General features: G+C 46.3%; 1 protein-coding gene across 5 annotated transcripts in view; it reads right to left on the bottom strand.

The window, feature by feature from the left end:
* LOC122254235 (uncharacterized) overlaps positions 1-25,651 on the bottom strand; it is a 1,188,590-nt gene that overhangs the window by 38,729 nt on the left and 1,124,210 nt on the right. For all 5 annotated transcript variants that reach the window (XM_086536898.1, XM_086536897.1, XM_086536899.1 and 2 more), the window contains one exon: positions 3,807-4,068. In XM_086536898.1, the coding sequence (XP_086393024.1) occupies positions 3,807-4,068 (262 nt within the window). The remainder of the gene's footprint in view (positions 1-3,806; positions 4,069-25,651) is intronic.

The following is a 25,651-nucleotide window of genomic DNA, read 5'->3' as shown; positions in this document are numbered from 1 at the left end:
AAGAGAGAAACGAGATCACCCTCTGCTTCAAACTTAACAAAAAGAAAACGAAGGAAAAAAAGGAACCAAGTTGCACAACTCCAAAGACTCCCCCCCCTTCGCCGTCATTAGCAACGACGAAACAATTAAACAGCCTTACAATCGGGCATATAATTGTAATATGAGTGCCTCGCTCTGCAACCCTAGGGCTGACTCCAGCTCCTTAATTGGCTCACTTAGGTTTGGCTGAAGAAAATATTTTTAAAAATAATGCGTATGAACAATGGTTTGCATAATAACGAATGGGATATACATCAGAGGAAAATAAGTATGAAGACGCAGCGAGCGAGAGAGAGAGAGAGAGAGAGAGAGAGAGAGAGAGAGAGAGAGAGAGAGAGAGAGAGAGAGAGAGAGAGAGAGAGAGAGAGAGAGAGAGAGAGAGAGAGAGAGAGAGCGAGAGCGAGAGCGAGAGCGAGAGAGAAAGAGAAAGAGAAAGAGAAAGAGAAAGAGAAAGAGAGGGAGAGGGAGAGAGGGAGGGAGAAGGAGAGAGAGAGAGAGAGAGAGAGAGAGAGAGAGAGAGAGAGAGAGAGAGAGAGAGAGAGAGAGAGAGAGAGGGAGGGAGGGAGAGGGAGAGAAACATTTCACATGTTGAGAGAGAAGACGAAGGGGAAGAAGGAAAGGAATTTTTAAAAAGGAGGAGGAGGAGAGAGAGACAGAGACAGAGAGGGAGAGAAAAAGAGAGAGAGAGAGGCGGGGGAGAGGTCATGATGACTTCATTAACAACGGGCCGGCGAACTGTGTAATTGAGTGTAATTATTTAGACTAAGGGCATGTGTCGATCTCCTAACACCCCCCCCCCCCCACACACACACACATACCGCCCTCAGGCTACACATCTCACGGCGTTTCTAGATTTGTCAGTTCTTTATCTTTCTCTCCATCTCTATTTCCTTCTTCAAATCAACTCTCTCTCTCTCTCTCTCTCTCTCTCTCTCTCTCTCTCTCTCTCTCTCTCTCTCTCTCTCTCTCTCTCTCTCTCTCTCTCTCTCTCTCTCCCTCTCCTTTTTTAAAATTATTTTCCTTCTTCCCCTTCGTCTTCTCTCTCAACCTTTTCTCATCTAATCCCTACCCCTCCCCCTACCTCCCTTCCTCCTTAATCTTTAACGCTTTAAGTCACAGCAGAAAGCACAAGAAGTCACTAAACCCATGCTAAAATAACCGCTGCTTCGCAATGCTGTGGTCTTCGTAATGCTTGCTTGCTTGCTTGCCTTGCCTCTCCTCTTGATTTCCGCCTCGCAAGCACTCTTCTATAATACGGAATCATCCTCATTGCCATTAGTTTTATTGTTGGCATGAATAATCTCGTTGCCAGAAGTTGCATTATTGCTCTATTTTAAAAAAAAGTTGGTCATTGAACTCTTGATATTATGCAACTTGAGTGAATCGTAACAATAATAATAAGAAAAACATACCTTTAAATATAATAATTATTATAATAATGATAATAATAACCTGCTCCTTTGCCACGCACACAAAAAAAATCAAATCTCTGAAACTGAATTAAATGAAATGGAACAAAATCAAATAAATCTCCCGAGAAGTTCAGCAATGCAAGGAATGACCAGTTCTCCCCCTCCCCCTTCCCCCTCCAGGCATGTTAATGGTCAGATATCATGCAGCAGCTATCTCCCCCCCCCCCCCCCCCTTTCCCCCACTCACCCAACCTTCTTTACCCCTCGGTGTTGAAAATCGAGTGCCCTCCCCCCCACCCCCACCCTAACCTGCCCATCAACCCTCTCAGCACCCCTGAGCCCCCTCCCCCTCCCCCTCCTATGGGGCACAGATGGCCACGCACCCCCCCCCCCCAAAAAAAAAAAAAAAAAAAAAAAAAAAAAAAAAAAAAAAAAAAAAAAAAAAAAAAAAAAAAAAAAGTGCCAGAGAGTGCCTACAAAAAAGGTGATAAATGCCGAAAGATGATGCCCATGTCCCCTGGACCATGCCACTCTTTCACCCTTACCCCTTCCCTACCCCTCCCCCTACCCCTACCCCTCCCCCTCCCCTCTCCCCTTTCCTTCCCATCTGCGACCCTTCATCCTCGTGGCAATAATGGGGGGAGGGGGGGGCGATTGATGGTGTTTCGCGTTATCCTCAGGGTGAAGGGGTGGGGGGGGATGAGGAAGATAGAAGAAAAACAAGCGAGAGTGAGCAGAAAAAGGAGGAAAGAGAAGGAAGAGAAAGAAAGAGAAGAAAAGAAAAAAAATGAGAAATAGATTTAAGACCCGAAGAAAAGAGATAATACGAAAAGAGAAGAGGATAGAGAAAAAACGCATATACGACAAGAAACGAGACGGAGAAAAGAGAAGAGAAGAAAATAAAACGAGATATGAATAAAAGAGAAGAGAAGAAGGGAGAAGAGAAGACCGCTTCCTCTCGCGGTCCTCGTGGCGGGACGGGGACGAAGACACCTGCGGAGAAGAGCGAAAGGAGCGAGAGAGAAGAGACGATCATCCAGCCGCATTCAGCACCACAAGAGCCCACCGAATCGCATCGGAACCGCCCACTCGCCTTTCTCCATTCTACGAAACAGTCGCTCTCCCCGCCCATACACCCCTCCCCCCTTTTGTTTCTTTCTCAAGCGCCCCCTCCCCCGTCCCCCCTTCCCCCTGCCTCCTGCCTCCTCCTCCAAACACGAAGAGATAATCCCGGTGATTACCATAGGATTAATCCGCGGATGAGAACGTTCATTACTCACGATCGCATCACTGTAATCCCGTATAAGTCGCCGCCCCCCTCCCCTCTCTCCCCCTCCACCCCTCCCCTCGTTAATCCCAACACCGGAACATCTGTTTGGGGAAGACGGGCGAGATATACACATGGAAGATAAAAAGAAAAAAAAAAAATACATGTCGAGCCTATTCATCACATCAATTAAAATTTGCATCATCATCGGGAAATGAGGGGGAGATAGATGGGGGAGGGGGAGGGATGCGGAATGAGAGAACAAGGTAGTAAGAGAGAGAAACAGAGAGGGATAGAGAAAGTGAAAGAACGTGAGAGAAAGAGAGAGAGAGAGAGAGAGAGAGAGAGAGAGAGAGAGAGAGAGAGAGAGAGAGAGAGAGAGAGAGAGAGAGAGAGAGAGAGAGAGAGAGAGAGAGAGAGAGAGAGAGACACAGAAAGAGAGAGAGAAATGAGAGACAGAGAGATAGCAAAAATGGCGACAGACGTAAAATCAAAGAGCGAGACCCACAGACCACCAAGACCAAGACCCAAATCGGAGTAAACACCAGTAGCCACGGCAAGCCTCGGTAATCTGCCAGGGCCTCCCCGCCCCCACGCCCATCCGCCAGTCACACGTCGGCTCACCCACGCCCACGGTGACGCTGCCGCCTCAGCCGCTGCCACCGCTCGCCTCTGACGGACGGACCCGACGCGGAAATTGGATATCATTTTGGCCAGGGATTAGAGCCTGCGATCCGAGGGGCCAATTTCGTGGGATAATTCGCGGTGGCATCTTTTCCCTGGTGGTTCTTCTCATCCTATATTGCTAATTATCTGGTTTGCGGAGGTTCCCTGTGGCTTTCCTCTATCTTACCTGTTTTTGGACTTTTTAATAAACATTTATCCAACTTATGTTAAACAAGGGCTAATGTTATTTCAATCTAACTTGAGAGAGAGATAGAAAAAAAATGTGAAACTCAAAAGACGTACCAACACTACAAAAGAGACACAAATTGCAATTCAAAAAGCAAACGAAGCGAAAGAAAGGCTGACGAAGCCCGCTGCATCAGCAATGCAACGCTCTCCGCTAGCGAGACGGGAACACTCACCTTGCCGAGGCCCTGCACGTCCTTGGTGCCGATCTTCTTGAGGAGGGCGTGGGGGGCCGGGGGCGCGAACTTGGACAGGGCGCCCCGGTAGTCTGTGGGGAGCGCCCTCCGATCGTCGCGGCCGCCCTTGGAGCGCCCATCCCTGCGGCCGGAGGAGTCACGCTCGCGGTCTCCAGAGTTCCTCCTGCGCCGGCGCCTCCTCTCGCGGTCCTCGTGGCGGGACGGGGACGAAGACACCTGCGGCGACGCGAGCTGGCTGGCTCTGCGGGGGGGAGACCGAGGGAACAGGTGAGACCGCGGGGTTAATGACGATAATTACAGGTGTAATCCCGCCGGGCTTGATGATAATCGCTGCCGTGGGGGTCACGTGATGATAATGAAATGAAAGACGCGGCGGGATCAATGAAAGGTAATGGTAATAGTAATTGCAGGAGAAATGCAGGAGATAATAAGACCGGCAAGGGAACGCATAAATCACAGATGCAACAATGCAAAAATGATTACGCATCAGAATCTGAAAGCAAGATAAAGATGGCGATAACCTCAGGTGAGATAAAACAAAACAAACGTGAGATAACGTGGATACAAAGGAGATCACGTGATGAAAAATGATCTTGAGCAATACACAACGCAGACTTAAGTGTTTGTGGATATTGCCATGAATATAAATTTGATCATAAATACATTTACATACTCATATGCATAGGTAAAACGAAGGAATGCATCGTACGCATAGGCATCTAAATCTTTCTGTGTGTGTGTGTGTGTGTGTGTGTGTGTGTGTGTGTGTGTGTGTGTGTGTGTGTGTGTGTGTGTGTGTGTGTGTGTGTGTGTGTGTGTGTGTGTGTGTGTGTAGAAAAAGAAAAAAAAAGTAAAGAAAACCAAACCGGCATTTTCGTCCTTGTCTCGCACTTGGCATTATACCGCCTTTCTTAATGGTTTTAAACGATTCCCCGCCATCGTTTTCTTTTTTCCGGAACAAGGTCAAACACGTACGAGGCCGGGTCACGCTAAGCTCCACACCCACCCGACCTCCCTCCCTCCTTTCTGCACCGCCCATCCCAGACGCTGTAAAACATCGAATTATCGGAAACCGCCGCCTAGACGTCAATGATATTTCTAATTTCGAACTCCCTTCCTTTCCACTTTCCTGTTTCCTCCCCTCCCTCTCCCGCTCGTTCTCGTTCTCGTTCTCGTTCACGTTCACTCCCCTCCCCTCCCCTCCCCTCCCCTCCCCTCGCTCACTCCCCTCCCCTCTCCTCTCCTCCTTCTCTCTCTCCCCCTCCCCTCTCCTCCCTCTCTCCTCCTCCCCTCCCCTCCCTCTCTCCCCCACCCCTCTCCTCCCTCTCTCTTCCCTCCCTCTCTCCTCCTCCCCTCCCCTCTTCTGCCTAAAGAAGACAAATCTACGCCCCAGTGACCTTCCTGCCCGTCCCAATCTCGAAATACTGGTAACATGAAGGAGAGAGAGGGGGGGGAGGGAAAGAGAGAGGGGGAGGAGGGGAGAGGGGGGGAGGAGGGAAGAGGGGGGAGAAAGAAGGAGGGAAGGTCATTCCAAGTGGCACTTGAAGTCGTAATGTTAAAAATGAGGTCGTAAAGGGCCATGGACTAGGAGGAGGAGGGGGAGGAGGAGGGAGGGAGAAGGAAGAGAGGACCTGAGAAGAGGAGGAAAAGTTCCGAGGTCAATCTGAGGTCAGGTTAAAAGTCATGAAATAGGGGGAGGGGTCAAGGACTGGGGGAGGGGGCTGCTTTAAAAGAAAGAAAGAAAAAAAAAATAAAGGTGTCCGGTTACCTGTCCTGCTCTCAGATGTCTCTGCAGGAGGGAGCTTAAATTGGGGGTAAAAAATTGGATCTCATTCAGTTTAATAACCATGAATTTTAAACTCTAAAATATCAATCATAAAAGCACAACAAAACCATCTGGCACATAATTTAAAAAAAATATAAAAAAATAAAAAAAATACAATCTACATCCATCTTCGACCCCCACTACAATTGAAAAAGCGCCACAAAGTAAAAAAAGAAAAAAAAAATACAACTCATCCTTCCCCCACCCTCAAAAAAAGAAAGAAAATCAGATTTGCTTAAGGAAAAAAATCTCATCCCTCCCCTTTTAGGCCGTGTAGGCAGGTAACTCGAGCTCTACATCTGCCCCCCGGATAGGCCTATAAAGAGCCACTGAAGGCCTCCTTGGTGCATCTAAGACACAAACAAAGCGGGGATTGTGTTCTATCTTAATGCATGTTCGGTTAGGAGGGCTAAAGAGTGGAAAGAGAGAATCTGAAAGATTCTCATACAGATAGAGAAAATGAAGAGAATAAAACAGAGGGAGCGAGAAAAGGGGGAAAAGCGGGGGAGTACACGCGAGCTTGAGCCGAGCGCGTTTACGGCCCCAGACAATGCCTTCTCTTTCCTCCTAATTCTCGGTCGGCATTCCTGGCCCCTTCCTCCGCGGCGCCGACGACGAGTCAAAACGACCTCGTGCTTTGGCGTCCGGTGCTCGAGCGTGGCGTGGCGCATCGTGGCGTGGCGGAGGCAACAGCCACATTTCGGGGGAGTGTTTTCCCTCAACAACAATTACTGGGCCTCGTTTCGCATTCTTCGCATTTGTCCAAGAGGAGTCTGTCACCGCCTGTGTCTTTGTGCGTGCGCGAGCGCGCGCGACTAAGCACATCAGTATGTGCGTGTTTACGTTTCCGCGGTATGTAATGGATGACGCTACGGATTTTCCTTCGAGAAAATGAGACAAAGAATGAAGACGACAATAATAGCAATAATTGTGGTGATCGTCAATAATAAACCTATTGGCCTACAGACATAGAAGCAATAACTAAAACCAAAAGCAGCAATAACACCGCTCATCGCAGAGAGGCTCCAAGGTCCGTAAACGACCCCGCTCCCTCCGCGTCCATTCACGGGTAACGAAGGTCTGAAAGCCTCGGCAAACCCGCCCTTCTTCGCCCTCGCCTTCCGCCTCCTCCAGCCGCGAGTCCCAAGATGTTTGTCTGTTACGGAATCATAAACCAGAAGTGGCCTTAAACCGCCGAGACAAGCCCAGCCGCCGAGAGCTCACTGGTATGTATATTTTTTTTATTTCTTTTTACTTTTCTTTTTTTTTAAGACTCGCAGTCCATTCTTGGTTCATAATTACATGCAGTTCCCAGGGGTCTCGCAGGTGAAGACATTTTCCTAGCTGTTTCTACGGGGCATTTTGAATTTTTCCCCAGTACAAACACGGACCGGGCTTTGTAGCCAGCTCGGCCTTTCAGGCTACACTAAACTGTTCTTTTCAGTCCGAAAAAGACAAGAGTTCTTGAGTTCCACAGTGATATTTATACACCGCAAAGAGGACCACTTCAAAGCTCCCGCGCGGAACACTAGACCCAGTGGGCGCGGGGGACTCATTTTTTCTCTCTCTTTCTCCGTGTTCTCGCTAAACGTTCTCACTTTTTTGTCTAATCTTTCTCCGTTGGTATAATACTAACATTTCCTGAGTTATTTTTAAGCGAATATATACACCCGTATTTCTCCCTTTAACGCGTGTTCTGGTGGTGAGCTTTATACATGGGGTCCCTGGCGTTAACTGACCGCCTGTTTTAAGAGCAAAGGAAAAAAAAAAAAAAATCGCCAAAAAGAGGTTGTTTTACCGGCTAGCTTTTGTGTTTCCCTCTCTTCTAGCACACGACTTAATTATGCTATTCATGTCTGTCATTCCTGGTCCTTTTTTATGTATACATTTTTTTTTACAACAGTTCTTATGAAAACTAATTTGCATATGATAAGACCCAATGTCGACACACATTTCAACGGTGACAAGTGTGAAAATTTACACCATTTTTTCTGGTTATTTATTCGGTACCGTATGTGTTCAGATTTATTTATTTATAATATATATTCATATTATTTCCTTTCATTATCGACAAAAAATCTACACCTGCAAAGTTCAAAAACAACGACCCAGAACATGATAAAGCGTCGAGCTCAAAATTAAATTTACATGCATCTTTACCTCACAATTGTTCAAATTACTTCGGACAAGATGGTAAATGAAGTGAAACGCAAAAAAAAACATGGGAAATCATCATCCAAAAAAAGAAAATAACAACAAATGACAAAAGAGACAACCTCTGGAAATCACTCGGCTTTATCATCGTGTCGAGCCTCGCCCTTTGCCACTCAAACGGCAGGGAACATCCTGATTGGCCCATTCAAAAAAGCAAACCGTCTTATTCGAAATGGCAGTAAATCGTCTCCGCCGTAACGGAAATAACGAACGACAATCAGCAAGCGACGACATACACCTAATTGCCTCTCTGGCGTCTTGTAAATTATTCCCTTTGGCGAAAACCCTCCTTTGTCGCATAATTCTCGGGTAATATGTCAATTTCTCGAAATGTGACGGGGGTGGGGGTGGGGGTGGTAAATACAGGGCGCACGCAATGCCCACGGACAGAGACAAAGAATGAAGACGAAAACATTTGCAAGTATAATGGAAGCATAACCACAGGCGAATAATGAAAACGAGAAAAAAATGCAAGTATAATGATAGTAGCGATGATGACGTAGATGAAGATAACAATAAAAACAAAAAAGTAATTCCAGAGAGCCAAATATCCAATTCTTTTAACGCATACAACAAAATCCAAATAACACAAATATTCCCTCCGCCTTCTCTACCATATAAATCATCAACGTTTCCGTTCGCGTGATTGGAATAAGAAAAGTAGGAATGTGACAAAGGTTAAGCCAAGTGTAGATTAAACCTTCATGGGACACGTTCCGACGACTAGTTAACATTCTACTCCCACGTATGTGACACGCTACAATCGCAAACGACAAAGTGTCACGCAAAAAGAGTGTGGTAGTGGGGGTGGGGGTGGTAGTGGGGGAGGGGGTTAACTGATACATTGATTGATCGGTGCCGGGCAAAGGAAAAAGAAAAAGATAAAGAAAGAGAGAGAGAGAGAGAGAGAGAGAGAGAGAGAGAGAGAGAGAGAGAGAGAGAGAGAGAGAGAGAGAGAGAGAGAGAGAGAGAGAGAAAAAAAGGGTAGTTCTCCAACACCTTTAAAATAAATTCTAATAAAGATCTTAAATTTCCACGTAACCCGCCACATGTTGAACTCAAACAAACCCGACAATAATCACCCTTAAAGCTATCACAACACCAACTGTAAAATAAACTTTTTCTCTTGATTCGAGGCACAAGAACGAACAAAGATAGGCCAAACATTCTCAGTATTACAGTGTGAAAGACAAAGTTCTCAAACAAGGCCTCCTGTACGTATTTGTTTTCTACTTTCTAAAAAGATGAAAAGCAACACGATGAAGATGAAAAGAAATTTAAGGTTAAAAGACACTTTAAATTTCAAAATGAAAGAGCATTACAACTTCTAGCACAAAATTCCCATCTCAAAATGATAAAAAATTCCAAAGCTTCTTCAACACGCAAATTGCTAAACTAATTCAACAATCTCAACACAGAAAGCGACAAAACCCATAAGCCAATCTCGAGAGACATACGCGTGAAGAAAAAAAGAAAAAAAGAAAAAAAAAATTCTGAAACCAGCAAGACGAGACAACATCCAAACAAACAAACAAACAAACAAACAAACGAATGCGAACCCCCCCCCCCCCCCCCGAAAGACCTAGCAGCGGAGGAGGAATAAAACGCAATGAGACCCTGATACCCTCCCATCAAGTTTAAGTAATTCCAATAGATTTCTCCGGGCGCTTGCTGCCTGTCCCACTTGCCTGGCAGAGGTGGCTCGCTCCTCTGGCCGTTTTAAAGATGGGGGAGTGGGGGGGGGGGGCTGAAGGACGAGAGGAGGAGGAGGAGGAGGAGGAGGGGAAGGAAGAAAGAGAGAGAGAGAGAATGAGGAGGAGAAGGAGTAAGAAAACGAAACAGAAAAGGAAAAAGAAAAGAGGTGGATTGGTCGACTCCTCATGAATGAATACGATTGACGGCGATCAAGCTAAAAACCCTTCCTCTCTCCGATCGCTTCTCTATTCATCCCGTTCGATCGATGTCCTTTGAGTTCCATCCCCTAAAGAAGCCGTTCGCCGTTCGCCTTTCGCCGTTCGCCGCCCGCCGCTCACGCCCGAGCTGTTACATAGCTTTGAGCGTCGTCGTAACTAACTCCCCAACTTAAAAGGCCAAAAAAAAATAAGATTCGAGAATAATAGGACGCCCGGCCGGCTTGCAAGCTTATCGGGCTCGCTTCATGGCAGGTCATTATTATTAGCGGAATACCCCCCACCCCCTCTCGATACCCCCCCTAACACCCTTCCCCCCCAACTCCATGTTCCTGACCCCCCCCCCACACTCGGGGAAAAAATGTAGTAATGATCGTAAAACTGAATTCAATCGTAGTGTTTACATTCCATAAAATATAACGAACATGTGTTAAGAGAAGGAAGGGTAATAGAGTGGGGTTGGGGGTAGGGTGGGGTGGGGTGGGGGTCATACAATACCAAAACACCAACTGTCACGAAGGAAGAACAGTTGTTGTCTGTTGGTGAGTCATACAATCTAAAATGAAATAAATTAATAGTAATCGAGAATGGTGAAAAATAACCCATAAGGATAATTTTTCTCTTTATCTCATAGCACTTCGAACATTCTCAAATCATGAAAAAATAATCCAAATCTAAAGTGCTATCGACAAAAGAATAAAAGAATAAAAGAATAAAAAAATAAAATAAATAAAATAAAAAAATACAAAGACAATCAAACAAGAGATCCGTTCCACAACTACACCTCTTCCACGTCTTTTGTTTTGATAAAAATAAAAATGAAAATAACACGAAAATACACACAAACACAAAAACAAAAACAGATCCGTTCCACAACTGCACCTCCTCCCCATCTTTTGTTTGGTCGACAAAGAAAAAAATAAATAAATAAAAATAAAGACGAAAATAACTGACGAAAAATGCAAAATACAAAAATAAAAACGAAGTTAACAGATCCGTTCCACAACTGCACCTCCCCCTTCTTATCTCTCCCCTCCCTGCTCCTGCTCCTTCTCTTTTTTTTCTTCTTTTTCTTCCTTATTCTCTATCTCTTCTGCCGCCTCTTCCTGCTCTTCCTTCTCATTCTCCTCCACCTCCCCTTCCACTGCCACCGCCACCTCCACCTCCATCTCCACCCCTACTCCCACCACCTCCTCCTTCTCATCGTCTTCTCAACCCCCCATCCCCCCACCCCGTTACCCCCATTATCCTATATTCCTTCTTTCTGTCTCCCTTCTCTTCAACTCGTATCGCAACCTATATCAATGACAACGAAAAGAAGAAAAAAAAACAAGGAAATTCAATCACTGAAACATCTCAAACAACGGACGCAAAAAAGGACGAAAATCAGATGGCGGAAGTAAATAATGACGTAATAAGGAAGATGCAAAGAACTTGATGCTTTGATAGAGATGTTTTGGTGTTACTTAACCGATGATATACGCGTGTCGACATTGGTCCATCGTCCATACCTGCAAAGAAGGAGAAAAATACGTTAGTGAATGGTTTAGATATTTAGTATAGTATAATGATATAATATCAGTAACTAATGATGATGATGATGATGATGATGATGATGATGATGATGATGATAATGGTGGTGATGATGATGATGATGATGATGATGAAGATGATGATGACGATGATGATGAAGATGATGATGATGATGATGAAGATAATGATGATGATGTTGAAGATGATGATGATGAAGATGATGATGATGAAAATGATGATGATGATGATGATAATGATGATGTTGATGATGATGAAAATGATGATGATGATGATGATATGATGATGATGATGATAATGATGAAGATGATGATGATGAAGATGATAATGATGATGATGTTGATGAAGATGATGATGACGATGATGAAGATGATGATGACGATGATGATGATGATGATGATGATGATGATGATGATGATGATGATGATGATGATGATGATGATGATGATGATGATGATGATGATGATGATGATAATGGTGGTGATGATGGTGGTGAAAAAGAAACGGAATGAAGAAGGGAGACAGAGAGATGGACGCGATGACGCAAGTTCAGAGGCGGAGAGGAAGTGCCTTTTGTGCCCAGAAAGGGTGAAGAAAAAGGGTGAAGGGGCGAGGGAAGCGGCGGGAGGCACGGTCGAAGGCACAACAGTCCCGCTGGGCACACGAGCATCGCATCACCGCCACCCAATTACGCACGCACACACACTTTTTTTCTTCTTTTTCTTCCTTATTCTCTATCTCTTCTGCCGCCTCTTCCTGCTCTTCCTTCTCATTCTCCTCCACCTCCTCCTGTTCTGCCTTCTCCTTCTCCTTCTCCTTCTCCTTCTCCTCCACCTTGCACCTTCTCTTTTTTTTCTTCTTTTTCTTCCTTATTCTCTATCTCTTCTGCCGCCTCTTCCTGCTCTTCCTTCTCATTCTCCTCCACCTCCTCCTGTTCTGCCTTCTCCTTCTCCTTCTCCTTCTCCTTCTCCTCCACCTCCCCTTCCACTGCCACCGCCACCTCCACCTCCACCTCCACCCCTACTCCCACCACCTCCTCCTCCTTCTCATCGTCTTCTCAACCCCCCATCCCCCCATCCCCCCACCCCGTTACCCCCATTATCCTATATTCCTTCTTTCTGTCTCCCTTCTCTTCAACTCGTATCGCAACCTTTATCAAAGCCAACGAAAAGAAAAAAAAAAAACAAGGAAATTCAATCACTGAAACAATCTCAAACAACGGACGCAAAAAAAGGAAGAAAATCCAGATGGCGGAAGTAAGAATAATACGTATAAGGAAGAATGCAATGAATCTTGATGCTTTGATAGAGATGTTTTGGGTGTTTACTTAACCGATGAATTTAACGCGTTTGACGGACATTGGGGTCCAATCGTCCATACCTGCAAAGAAGGAGAAAAAATACGTTAGTGAATGGTTTAGATATTTAGTATAGTATAATATATAATATCAGTAACTAATGATGAAGATGGAAATGTTGATGAGATGATGATGATATGATGATAAGTTGGTGATGATATGGGTGTGAAAAAGAAACGGAATGAAGAAGGGAACAGAGAGATGACGCGATGAAGCAAGTTCAGAAGTCGGAGAGAAGTGCCCTTTTGTGCCCAGAAAGGGTGAAAAAAAAGGGTGTTAGGGGCGAGGATAGCGGCGGGAGCACGTCGAAGGCCACAACATCCCGCTGGGCACACAGCATCGCATCAGACAAACCGCCACCCAATTAACGCACGCACACAACATCACTTTTTTTTTCTTCTTTTCTCTGGAAGGGAAGGGAAGGGAGGAAAGGAGTAGGGGAGGGAGGGAGGGAGGGAGGGAGGAAAGGAGGGAGGTGAGTGAAGCACCAGGGATGTTCTCCACGCCTGTTTTGAGAATCACCTCCCGTTACTTACTCCATTCTCATGTAGCATAACGCACTCCTCCGCGTTTTTACGACCCTTGGAACGAAGATCAAGCACCGGGAGAAAGAGTGAGAGGCTTGGGGTGGCGGGCAGGGGGAGGAGGGAGGGAGAGGGTGGGGGTTGCGCCGGCCGCCCGTCCATTGTTTTGATGCTGATTTTACAAATATGATTCATCGGCCATTCGCCAAGCTCCGGAGCGCCAATGGTCCTTCGCCGCGGGGTTGGGCTCGAGGTTTTCGACCCTCGCGATCACTGGGGGCGCCGCTTCTCCCCCGGGTTATTGATCCTTACGTGAAATTTATCCCCGCGATTTCATGGCCGCCGACGAACCCGTAATATCTCGGTAACGGCGGCATCCCGCGGGAAAAAAAAATAGCCGGGGTCCGGGAGCCGCCGCGGGCCGAACGGGCGAATAAAACGGAAAGCGCAATAAAGATTACGGGGCGACTTGACCGTGAGCGCCACCGCGCCCAATCGCCCATTGTCGGCGCACGGTGCATACAGCGCCGCCGATCCAACGCTCGCGCCACCGGATTATCCTTTGGCCAGGCTGGTAAAAAGGATTCTAAACGGCACCTCCTTCTACCACGGACACGCCGGACAGCCTGCCTCTTTCTTTTATTTTCTTCATTCCCGCCCTTTCTCCACGTCTGTCTGTCTGTCTGTCGTTTTTTTGTCTGTCTATGTGTGTATTGTCATGTCCATCTGTCTGTGTCTTATCTGTCTGACAAAGGTTGTCTGAATTCTAACTCAAGGAACAGAATCAGAGCGAAACGTGCCAAGCGAAAGCAATCCAAAGCAAGCCAAAACAACCCAAATCAAGCCAAAGCAAGCCGAGCCGAGCCAAGCCAAGCCATCCAACCATCATTATAATCTCCTCAAGTATATTCGGTTAAGGGAGCAACGCGGAGGAGAGCCGGCCTGGGACCCTATGAATACAAATCAAGAGGACCTAACGAGGTGGTGGCCAGTGCCTAGGGTAAGAGGGGGAGGGGGGAGGTAGGGAAAAGGGATAAGGGGTAAGGGTGGAGGTAGAGTTAAGAGTAGGGATGGGGGTGGGGGTGGGGGTGGGGAGTAGGAATAGAAGTAAGGGTAGGGGGGAGGGGACCTTGGCACACCTCCCTGTACCATACCTGTACCTGAAATTGGTTATGGGTACAAGCGCTCACCTGCGAGAATCTCCATTACAATAATTGGCTACGTGGAATATGGGAGTTCCGGAGTTGAGGAAACGGAATAAGGCAAACACGCGGTACGCAATTGCAGTGCATTGCACAGGGTTAGAGAGAGAGAGAGAGAGAGAGAGAGAGAGAGAGAGAGAGAGAGAGAGAGAGAGAGAGAGAGAGAGGGAGAGGGAGAGAATAGGGGAGAGAGAAACAACAAATTTTGGATCTTCCTTTCGTAATATGGCAACCTGCACACTCCAAACAGAATATTCCATTGCAAAATCACCATGCAATACACCATCATCCCCCCTCGTTCGGCCCAGTGGCCCAGATGCATCGACTCCCTCGATCCTGACTGAATTAACTCTGGTATCTGCATCCATAAATTAACATACGACTCATAGATTCCCCTATCCGCCAGTAAATACAAAGCCAAACAGACGGACGGACACAAACAGACAGACAGACAGACAGACAGACAGAAAAACAAACATACACACACACACACACACACACACACACACACACACACACACACACACACACACACACACACACCTCACACACACACATAGCTCATCCATCCCACACGACCCGACAGGAAAACCTGATACTTGACCTCGAAGGGTCTTAATTGAGGTGCAAAACTTTCCCTCTCTCTCCCCTCACAACGCCTCGCCACTCACGATACGCCGATGACCTCACCTGACCCCTCGGAATGGGATACGAAGGGTCAGGGCCGTCCGGTGTCACGTGGCACCTTCTGTCTGACCTTTCCGCTGGGCCAGCCACGGCGCACGACCCGCCGGATGCCAACCACGTAAGCCTATGATCGGGTCCTCGTCGCGCATGACTTCCTAGGCCTATTAGGTGAATCTTGTAGTATTTCGCATCAGATTATCGAAATTATAATCGAGTTTAGAAAAAAAGGCATTATACATTTCTAACAAGAACAAACTGAAGCAAATCACAAACTGAAATCAAACAACTAAAACTAAAACGAACGACGTAATTGCTATTACACCTGCCTTCTCACCAATCGATAAATAACCCAACACCGCGACCTCATTTGACCTCAGTCACCTCTCCCTTGCAGCCCGCCCACGTGCCGACCAGGTGGTGGGCGCGAGCCACGACTGATGAGGCGTGTCACGACGACCAGGTGAGTGTGACGCCAGAGGGACGACCCTCAACCTCACCCTACTAACCCTCATTAAATTGTTACGCTCACACACACACACTAAACCATTCATCTCACATGCACATATTCATGTAAATATCATAAACAGATAACAAACATACACACAAAACTACACACGATACCGCAACAATCAATACACACAACATACACAAACAAATCCAATACACATGAAAAGCAACAAACCGAAAGCCAAAGACGAAGCAAAGGGAACCGGCGGAGAGAGGGCCTCGGAGACGAAGGGAAGAGGGACGAGGGTCAGTCAGCCTCCCGCAGAAGGGACATTCATCTCAATCCGTCCCCCCGCCGGCTCGCGCGCTACATCTCAGCCGCGGAACACGAGGCTCTGTGTAAACCCCAAGTCACGTTTCTTTCTCTTTCTATTTCATTGTTTTTGTCTCTGTCTGTCTGTCTGTCTGTCTGTCTGTCTGTCTGTCTGTCTGTCTGTCTGTCTGTCTCCTTCTCCCCATTAATATTCATCTTCTATTTTCGTTTCTACCACGTAAATTTTGTACGTTATTTTCAAGGAAAAAAAACTTTCTTTTCTTCTACGTTTTTTTTCCTGAAAGCTTAAAAAAATCATCTCATCTTCATCCTCACCTGTGATTCCCCCCCCCCCGCCCACTCTCCGTCCTCCTCCTTCACAAAAATCCAGAACAAACAAAAAATCTGCAAAGAGGAAAAAACATAACAAAAGGTTTTTCAAAAATGAAAAAAAACGAGTAACTAAGAGACAAAAGTGTGGAAAAAATAAACCTCAAGAACGGAGGGGAAATCTGAAGATGAGAAAGAGGGAAATAGAAGGGGAAGAGGAAAAAAGAGATAACTGAGGAGGACGAAGGAAGGGTGTAAGACAGGACTGAATGATGGCAAGGATGGGAAGGAACGATAAATCTGATATGGAAGAAAAAGAGGAGGAAGAAAGCGGAAAGAAGCGATAAATTTGATAAGGAAGAAAAATAAAAAAAAGGAAAGAAACAAAAAGAAACGGAGGGGGGAGGGAGGGAGGGAGGGAGGGAATAGAAAGGGGGTGGAGAGAGGGAAAGACGGAGGAAGGAGGAGGGAGAAGGAGTGAGCGAGAGAAGGAGAGAAGGAGAGAAGGAGAGAAGGAGAGAAGGAGAGAAGGAGAGAGAGAGAGAGAGAGAGAGAGAGAGAGAGAGAGAGAGAGAGAGAGAGAGAGAGAGAGAGAGAGAGAGAGAGAGAGAGAGAGAGAGACGAAATTAAATAAGAATACTAACCTTAAGGACACAGACGTTAATGCCATCCCCCCACCCCCCCCGCAAGTGAAAACGACCGCGCTCCAACAAAGGCCGAAGCAAACACAGCTCCCCAACAACAATAAATAAACAATAAAAACAAAAACAAGGAAAGCATCTCAGCTTCACAGCTTCCTCGGAACATTCCTTAGGGGCAAGGGGAGGGGAAGCGGGGGTGGGGGGAGGGGGAAACGCGCGACACGGGACAACGGAGGACAGGGAGGTATAGCAATGGGGAATATGAGAGACGAAAGGGGGGAAAGGGGGAGAGAGGGAGAGGGAGGGAGGAAGGAAGGAAGAAGGGGGAAGGGGAGGTGGGAGAGAGTACGCAGGCAGGCGTACTCTGAGATGGAGAGGTAGGAGAGAGAGAGGGAGAAAGGGAGGGACAGGGCGAGAGAGAAGTAGATAAAGAAGGGGAGATAGGGAGAAAGTGGAGAGGGATGGGAGATGGGACGGGGGTGAGGCGGAGGAAAGAGAAGGGGGGGTCGAAGTTTAAAAAGACAATAAAAACACTAAAACCCATCTCCTCACCCCCACTTTCCCCCCCTCCTATCCCCCCCCTCTCGAGAAAGGAACAGCCCTTCTACCCCCTCCTCCCCTTTCAACCCTCCCTCCCTCCCTCTCTCTCTCTCTCTCTCTCTCTCTCTCTCTCTCTCTCTCTCTCTCTCTCACTCTCTCACTCTCTCACTCTCTCACTCTCTCACTCTCTCACTCTTTCACTCTTTCACTCTTTCACTCTTTCACTCTCTCACTCACTCACTCACTCACTCACTCTCGAACGGTAAAAAAATGAACACACTCCGGTTCCTCAAAGACGATAAACAAAATCTCGAGAAAGGAACAGCCCTGAACCCCCTAACCCCCAACCCCCCAACCCCCAAAAGGAAACCCAAGGCCTATCTGGGATTTTTTTTCTTCTCTGAATTTTCATTTTTTTTCATACATTCATATTCTTTATATTTTCATTATTTTTTCATACTACTATTTTCCTCAAATTAAATATATAGATTAAGTCGTCAAGGAATCAGATAATCATTCAATTAAATCAATTCAATTTAATTCATTCAATAATACACAATACCAAATAAAAATATGGATCAGCTGTGAACTAGCCAATTTACGAAAAAAAGGAAATAATAACGAGACACCACCCCACCCCCACCCACCCTATAAAAGACAAGAAAAAAAATACCAACTGTGAACTCCACCTCAGAAAAAAAAACAAATGAAAACAACAACAACAAAAAAAGATGTACAGGATAACACAGCCTCTAACACGCTATAAAATCACCCATTCGGATTTTCTTCCCCTCACAATCCCCCTCTTTTGAGAATGGGTAAAATGAGACGAAAAAACGTAAAGGAATCTTGAGAGACACGCAGCCGGAAAAAATGCAAAACAAATACCTTATTCATTTCAGGGGGGGTAAAAAAGCGACAGACAGGGAGAGAAAGGGAGACAGAAATGAGGGAGTGGGGAGAGAGGGAGGGTAAGGGAGATTAATGGGAGAGAGAGAGTAAGAGAGAGAGAGAGAGAGAGAGAGAGAGAGAGAGAGAGAGAGAGAGAGAGAGAGAGAGAGAGAGAGAGAGAGAGAGAGAGAGAAAGAGAGAGAGAGAGAGAAAGAAAGAGACGTCTTAGCAAAGACAGCTGATGTCTGCCGAGCACGTGCTTTCCCAGAGTTCCCTACTCCCGCTCTTTCTTTTTTCACCCTTTCTTTCTTTCTCATCCTCCTTCTTGACCACCCTCTCCTTCTCCTTCACCCCCTCCTTCCCTCTTCCTTCATCCTATATCATCATTCTCTCAAGCATTAGAAAGAGTGAGTACGGAAGGGGGACACCAAAGAAAAACAATCAGAAAAAGCGAAAAAAGAAAAAAAAGGGAGATAATGAAGACTTCAAGGAAATTCTCCGAGAAACCCAATCTTTCTCCGCACAGGTATCTCGCGCGGTTGAGTGTGGTAACACTGTACTACGTTGTGCTGAGGTTGTGAAGCGTTTGTGGCTGTACTATCAGGCTCCGTACACACAAGCAGCAGATAAGTGATAGATCGGGTCATTAGCGTATACAGCTAATACTCACAAGGGATTGTGCGAGAGGGAGAAGAAGATGGGGAGGAGAAAGAGAAGGAAGAAAGAGGAGAAAAGAGAAAGAGAGAAAAAAAAAGAGAAAGAGAGAGAGAAAAAAAGAGAAAGAAAGAGAGAGAGAGAGAGAGGAAAGAGAAAGAAAGAGAAAAAGAGAGAAAGAAAGAAAGAAAGAAAGAAAGAAAGAAAGAAAGAAAGAGAGAGAGACAGAGAGAGAGCAGTGAATACAAAAACAGAGACGAAGACAACGAGATAAACAGGAGACCGACAGAGAGAAAGTAAAAGGCCAAAGAAGAGCAGAGTGAGAAACGAAGCACCAGCAGAAGCAGCACAGAGTGGAGGACCGAGAGGGGGTGGAGAGGGAGAGGGAGAGGGGATGCCGAGGGGGTAGCCGAGGGGATGCCCCAAATGCCAAACACATGTTCCCGGATATGCCCGACAAATCAGTGACTCTCCGGGCACGGGTTTACTGAGGCCTCCTGCTGTTCCTCCCGCTGATGACGGCACTGACGGCTGGCTTGTCGCGTGTCACTTCGAATTTCATTTTTTCCTTCCTTTCTTTCTCTATTCCTTTTTTTCCTCTTTGAAGTCTACTCACGTGGCTCTTTTATATTTGATTTTTTTTTCTAGTTTTTCTTTCCTGGCCTTTTTTATCCTTTGACAATTATGATTTTCTTCACATATTCTTCCTGGCTTTTTTTCTTCTTCTTTTAGATATGATGTTGTTCCTATCTTTCTTGCTGGTGTTCCCTCTTTTCATTTTTTCTTAACTCTAATTTTGTCCGTATCTTTCGTCCTGGTTTTTCGTTTTTTTCTTTTCTTTTTCGACAATCATAATTCTTTTCTATATCCTCCTTATCCTCGTCTTGGGATTTCGATTTTGCTCCCGAGAACTACTGTATACGGTCCACCTTTCCCTCAATTTCCCTCATCTCCTCAAACGTCACGTCACCCGCGTCACATCCATCATCCTCGCCTCCCTCCGCTCATGTCATTTATCCTCGCCTCCCACCCCTTCCCATTCTCCTCCTCCGCCCTTCTCCTCTATCCTCGTTCGTCCCTCGAGAACCTCACAAGACGATATCAACAAACAGCCATGTTGTGGCTATGAGGTTCCCAAGAGATGTTTACTGTTTACTGAAGTGCTGCACTGGAGACTGGTGATGTCAGCAGCAATCTCGCGATGACGTAGCACCCATGCTCTCTCTCTCTCTCTCTCTCTCTCTCTCTCTCTCTCTCTCTCTCTCTCTCTCTCTCTCTCTCTCTCTCTCTCTCTCTCTCTCTCTTTTCTAGCTTACATCGAGGACGCATGATGTTCGAGGGCGGTGGGGTCTCTGTGTACACTAGTTGAATCTGATAAGGGTTAGCTCGGTGGGGTGGGGGTGTAGGGTGGGGGATGCTAATTAATCAGTTAAAAATACTGATGATGATAATAATATAAAAGTAGCAGTAGATAACGATGATGATGATGATGATGATGATGATGGTGATGATAATAATTATGAGCAAGATGATAGTTAACAATCAATAATTTGAATGATAAATATTGATGATGACGGTAATAATGATAAAGTTTTCCCACATATTTTCTTTAGAGATAAACTAACTCTACATAGAATTTCTGGGTAAAGCTGATTTGAGAAAAGATTAGCTTAAAGATAAATTTGGCGGGGAGGAGGGTGGCAGGAGGCGAGAAAGAGAGAAAGTAAGAGAAAAGAAAACAAACAAACAAAAAAAAACACAAGGAGTTTCTTCTTCTTCTTGTTTTTTTGTGACCCTCACAAGAACAAGAACAAACTCAAAAAGGGGGGAGGAGGGTAAAATTCCAAAACATCAACACTTCAATTTTCCGGATCCATACGATAAACATCCCGGACAGGAGGGCGGGCGGGCGATGCCGGGGTTACGTGGGCGTGGGCGTGGGCGTAGGGGGTCAGGACGAGGGGACATGAGGGGTAAAAGGGAGAATATGAAGGGAGGGGAAAGAGGGGAACGGGGGGAGTTGGGAGTAATTGAGCAAGATGGTTGCTAAGTCATCCGGTTGAAAGAGGTCGTGTGAGGGGAAAGCACGAGGAGGGGAGGGAGGAGGAGAGAGGAGGGTAGGGAAAGGGGAGGGGGGAGATGAAGGAAGGAGAGGAAGCCCCACCAAACCTAAACTGAAAACGGATGTTGAGGAAGGCCCAGGGAGGGGAAGTAGGCAAGGTGAAATTCTCATTAAAAAGAGAGGGGAAAAATTCAGCCCCGTGAACGTCTGAAGTTATGTGACAATATCCTCCGAAATCTATCTTCATTCAGGAGAAAAGGACTCGAACTTAGTTGTGTGGAAGAATAAACTTGAGTTCAACTAAGGTGCGCCTGCCCTGCCCTTCCCTCCCCTCCCCTCCTTTCTGCACCCTCTACACTCTTCCCTACCCCGCCAACCCTGGTCTGGGCACGAGCCATTCCCTCGTAACCTTTGTCATAATGCGCCTCATCATCAAAATCCAACGCCATAAGCTTTTGCCAAACTGAAAAGAAATCATTGTTAAATAATAATAATAATTGTAATAATACCAAGAAATCTGAAGTGATCTATTGTTAGAAAGGTCTTTGCAAGTATGTAAACAAAAACTTACTTGCCTGTATTTACAAAGCGGCAACTCGCGCCCTTCCCCCTACCCCCTACCCCATACCTCGTTCCCAAGCTCAACCTCCCCCTCCTTCCCTCCTCTCCTCCTCCTCCTCCTCCTCCTCCTCCTCCTCCTCCTCCTCCTCCTCCTCCTCCTCCTCCTCCTCCTCCTGCGACCCCTCGACACGGTGTAAGTCGGCCGAGGGAAGAGAGAGAGAGAGAGAAAGAGAAGGAGGGGAAAGGCAGCAAGGAGGGCGAGAGTCATAAGAGCGGAAATGTTACGACTTCACCCCCAACAATAACTCTTACTGACTAATTTGTGCCATGCGAGTCAAAATTGATGGTACTATTATCAGAAACCATGGCTGATGGAATTCCTGACTTAATGATGTGTTTTCCCCTCTCTCCCTCCCCTCCCTTCCGTGCCGCTACCCTCTCCTTCCTTCCTCCCTCCCACCTTCCTTCTTTCCTTCCCTCCTTCCGTTTATGAAGAAGGAGAAAGAGAGAGGTTACGCTATGCCAAGCCGGATTTCGAGATGGTGTACATAGGCCTGGCTTGGAAGAGGAGGGGAGGGGAGGGGAGAATTGGGTGGGATAGGGTGAGGATGAAAGGTAGGGGGGGGGGGCGAAGACGGGTATACAGAGGAGGGAACCACGAAAGAAAAGAGAGAAAGAACGTAATATAGGAAGACATGAGAAGAGAGAAGGAGAAAGACGCAGAGGGAGAGGAAGACCATAAGAGAAAAGACCTGAGCACAAAGGGGGAAAAGAAGAGAGGGGAAAAAGAGAGAAGAGGAGAGGGGAAGCACAAGAGAAAAGAGACGTTAAAAGGAGAAAAAAAAATCTGAAGCGAAAAGAGGGAGGGTGAAGAGAAGAGGAGAAAAGACGTGAGAATAGAGAGGGGAAAGAGAAGAGAGGGGAAAAGGAAGACCGCTCGATCGAAAAGAAGCGAGAAAAAGAGGGGACCGCGAGAAGAGGGGAGACGAAGGGCACGGAAATGAAAAAAAAAATAAAAAAAAAATAATGAATTCGCTTTAATTAAGCTTCTTCTCCTCTTACATCCGGGATACTTGCACACTTCATTAGCCTAGACTTTAAAATAATAACAATTACAATAACAAATGATTTTCCTCCCACCCCCTCCTCCCCACTCGCCGTCAACTCCAAATTACAACAACAAAAACAAGAGCGGTAATTTATTCCAAATTAGAACAATATGATAATCACAGCTCTCGTAATCATAATCGGGTTCTCCAATTTCATCCTCGTTTGCATTGCAACAATATGGCTGTAAATTAAGCGTGAACGACACTTTGCATCGTGCATTTAATCGCGTAATGAAGTTGATTGTCTATTTTACATGCATAATCCCTTCCCTCTTCTTCTTTTGTCTCGTTTGCTTTCGTATTCTACTCTCGTTCTCTTGTGTCTCATCTCGTCTCTTTTACTTTACTCTTCTATTTTCTCCTCTTCATTTCTTCTCGTTTCTTCTCTTCGTTTCTCTCGCCTCTCCTCTTCCCGCGTTTCCCCGTTTCTTTCGACTATTCTTTCCTGTTTTCCTCTTTTTCTCTCCTTTCCCTGTTCCCCCTCTTCTCAGACCCCTCCCCTATCCCCCTCATTCCTACCTCCCCTACAAACATCAGAACAGCTTAAGACGACCATCCATGACGTCACAGATCATCTAACCTGTAGAATTTCGAGTGCGGGGGAGGAACCACTGTATGCCCCCCCCCCTTACCCCGCCAGCCTCACCATTAACTCCCCCCTCCCCTCCCTCGCCCCCTTCCTGTCTATGATTTGTGACGTTCCGAGTTGTTGGGGGGCGGGGCAGGGCGTGGAGGTGGGGGTGGGGGAGGGGGAGGAAAAGGAGAGACGAGGAGAGGGTGATGGGGGTAGGGGTATGGGAGGGGATGAGAGAGTGCCTTATTTTCCTTGTTTCCTGTTTGTGTTTTTGGCTCGGGTGCCGCGTACAGAGAGTCCTTGTTGTGGGCCGCCAGGACATAAAACCCAACGCCCTCACACGACTCCTGCATTGGCCTCCGAGCAAGCACAAACGCACACACACACGCGTAACCCCAAACACATCCGCAAGCACAAATGCACAAACAAACCTATTCCCAATACCTGCGCGCACCTTACGTAGCTAGTGTGTAACAAAAAATAGGCATCGAACAAATAAATATTACTTTTTATATGCACTTCCATAAATATACAGACAGACAAGTACACAAATAGGGAGGGAGAGAGTAAGAGTGAGTGTGAGAGAAAGAACGAGAAAGAGAAAGATAATGAGAAAGAGAAAGAAAAAAGGGAAAGAAAGCAGCCTAAAGAGAGAAACAAAGGAAGAGGAAAACGCCACGCATACCCGACATACCAACCAGATCACCATAGATCAATGTTTTATTCACAACTGTCATTAAACCCGGTCTGTAATCTATGTAAGCCTTCGGTCGGAGAGTCAGAAGCCGTTGGGAAATGGCGGGAAACTATGTCGACGATTTGGCACCCGCGTATGTGTTTTTTTCTTCTTTTTCTCTCTTTTGGCCCCCATTATTTTGGTATTTCTACTTTTTCTTTTCTTTATGTCTCCTTCTCTCCCTTTCTCTTTCATTTTTTCCTCTATTTTCTTCTCTCCCTCCCCCCTCATTTGCTATTTCCTTTTTCTTCACACTTTTCTCCTTTTTTTCTCTTTCTCTACCTTTTTTCCTCTCCTCTTTTGCTATTTCCTCTATTTCCTCCCACCTCCCCTCCTTTCTCCCTCCCCCTCCCCTTTCTCTCTCCCTCTCCCCTCTCCCTTTTCCTCGTCTCCCTCCCCACCCACTATTTCTTAGGCTGGTTGTCTCTCTTTTAATGGGAAACGATGAAAAACGGGACAGGTGTACAAGAAAGTAATTTGAGTGTGAAATGAATGCCTGATTAAGCGTGGCAAAGTGAAGGGAAAAGGGAGACTTTGACGCAAACTATGACTACTGCCATTTGTCAGGTGGTAACGTGCTTAAAAAGAAAATAAACAAATTCGTAAATTAAGCAACTCTATAAACAAACTTGCGAACAAAGAGAATTAAAAATATCCGTAAGATTTTTCTTTCTATCATAAAAAAATAAAAGTATGAACTTCAATCACGGAAAGTAAGAGACAAAATAATCAACAAATTATGTAATTCATATCAATTGCAGGGAGGAGGAAGAGGAGGAGGAGGAGGAGGAGGAGGAGGAGGAGGTGGAGGAGGAAGAAGAGAAGACGAAAAAAAGAGGAGGAAGAGGAAGATCTAAAAAAAAAAAAAAAAACACACAAGGAAAACAACAAAATCAAAAAGGTAAACAAAACCAAACAAACAAAAACATCCACATCTCCCTACCGCTTAAACCAGTCAACCCAAAACTCGGCCCTAACCCCCCCCAACCCCCACCCTACCACCCCAACCCATGGTATGTTCGCGTTACGGGGTTCCGAACCGTGTAACGCGAAGAGAGGGGAGGAGGAAGAAGAGGAGAGGTGAAGGGGGTGAGGGGAGGTGCGGGGGCTAAAATATGGCAAGGCAGCTTCCATCTCCCTTGCCCCTGCTACCCGACTACCCTTACCCCCCCCCCCTCCTCCTGCTGACGACACGAGGGAAAACTCTAATCCGTCAGTCAAACCTTCAGCTGGAGAGGCCCACGGGAGGCAGCATCAGAAATTAGAAATAATTCGTAGCATAGGCCTAAGGGCAAACTTAACGGAGAAATGCGCAATTTCATGTAACTGAAATTATTTTTGTCACTGTGTATAAAAAATAAAAAAAATAGAGGGTGGGAGGGAAGGAAGGAGGGGGGAAGGGAGAGGGAGAGGGAGAGGGAGAGGGAGAGGGAGAGGGAGGGGGGGGGGGGGGAGGGAGGGAGGAGGAGGGAGGAGAGAGAGGAGAGAGAGAAGAGAGAGAGAAGAGAGAGAGGAGAGAGAGAAGAGAGAGAGAGAAAAGAGAGAGAGAGAGAGAGAGAGAGAGAGAGAGAGAGAGAGAGAGAGAGAGAGAGAGAGAGAGAGAGAGAGAGAGAGAGAGAGAGAGAGAGGAGAGAGAGAGGAGAGAGAGAGAGAGAGAGGAGAGAGAGAGAAAGAGAGAAAGGGAGAAAGAGAGAGA

The sequence above is a fragment of the Penaeus japonicus genome, unplaced genomic scaffold (genome assembly GCF_977035675.1).
Source record: "Penaeus japonicus unplaced genomic scaffold, GWHDUDI00000001_assembly GWHDUDI00000005, whole genome shotgun sequence".
NCBI lineage: Eukaryota > Metazoa > Arthropoda > Malacostraca > Decapoda > Penaeidae > Penaeus > Penaeus japonicus.
This window is presented reverse-complemented; position numbering and strand designations above follow the sequence as displayed.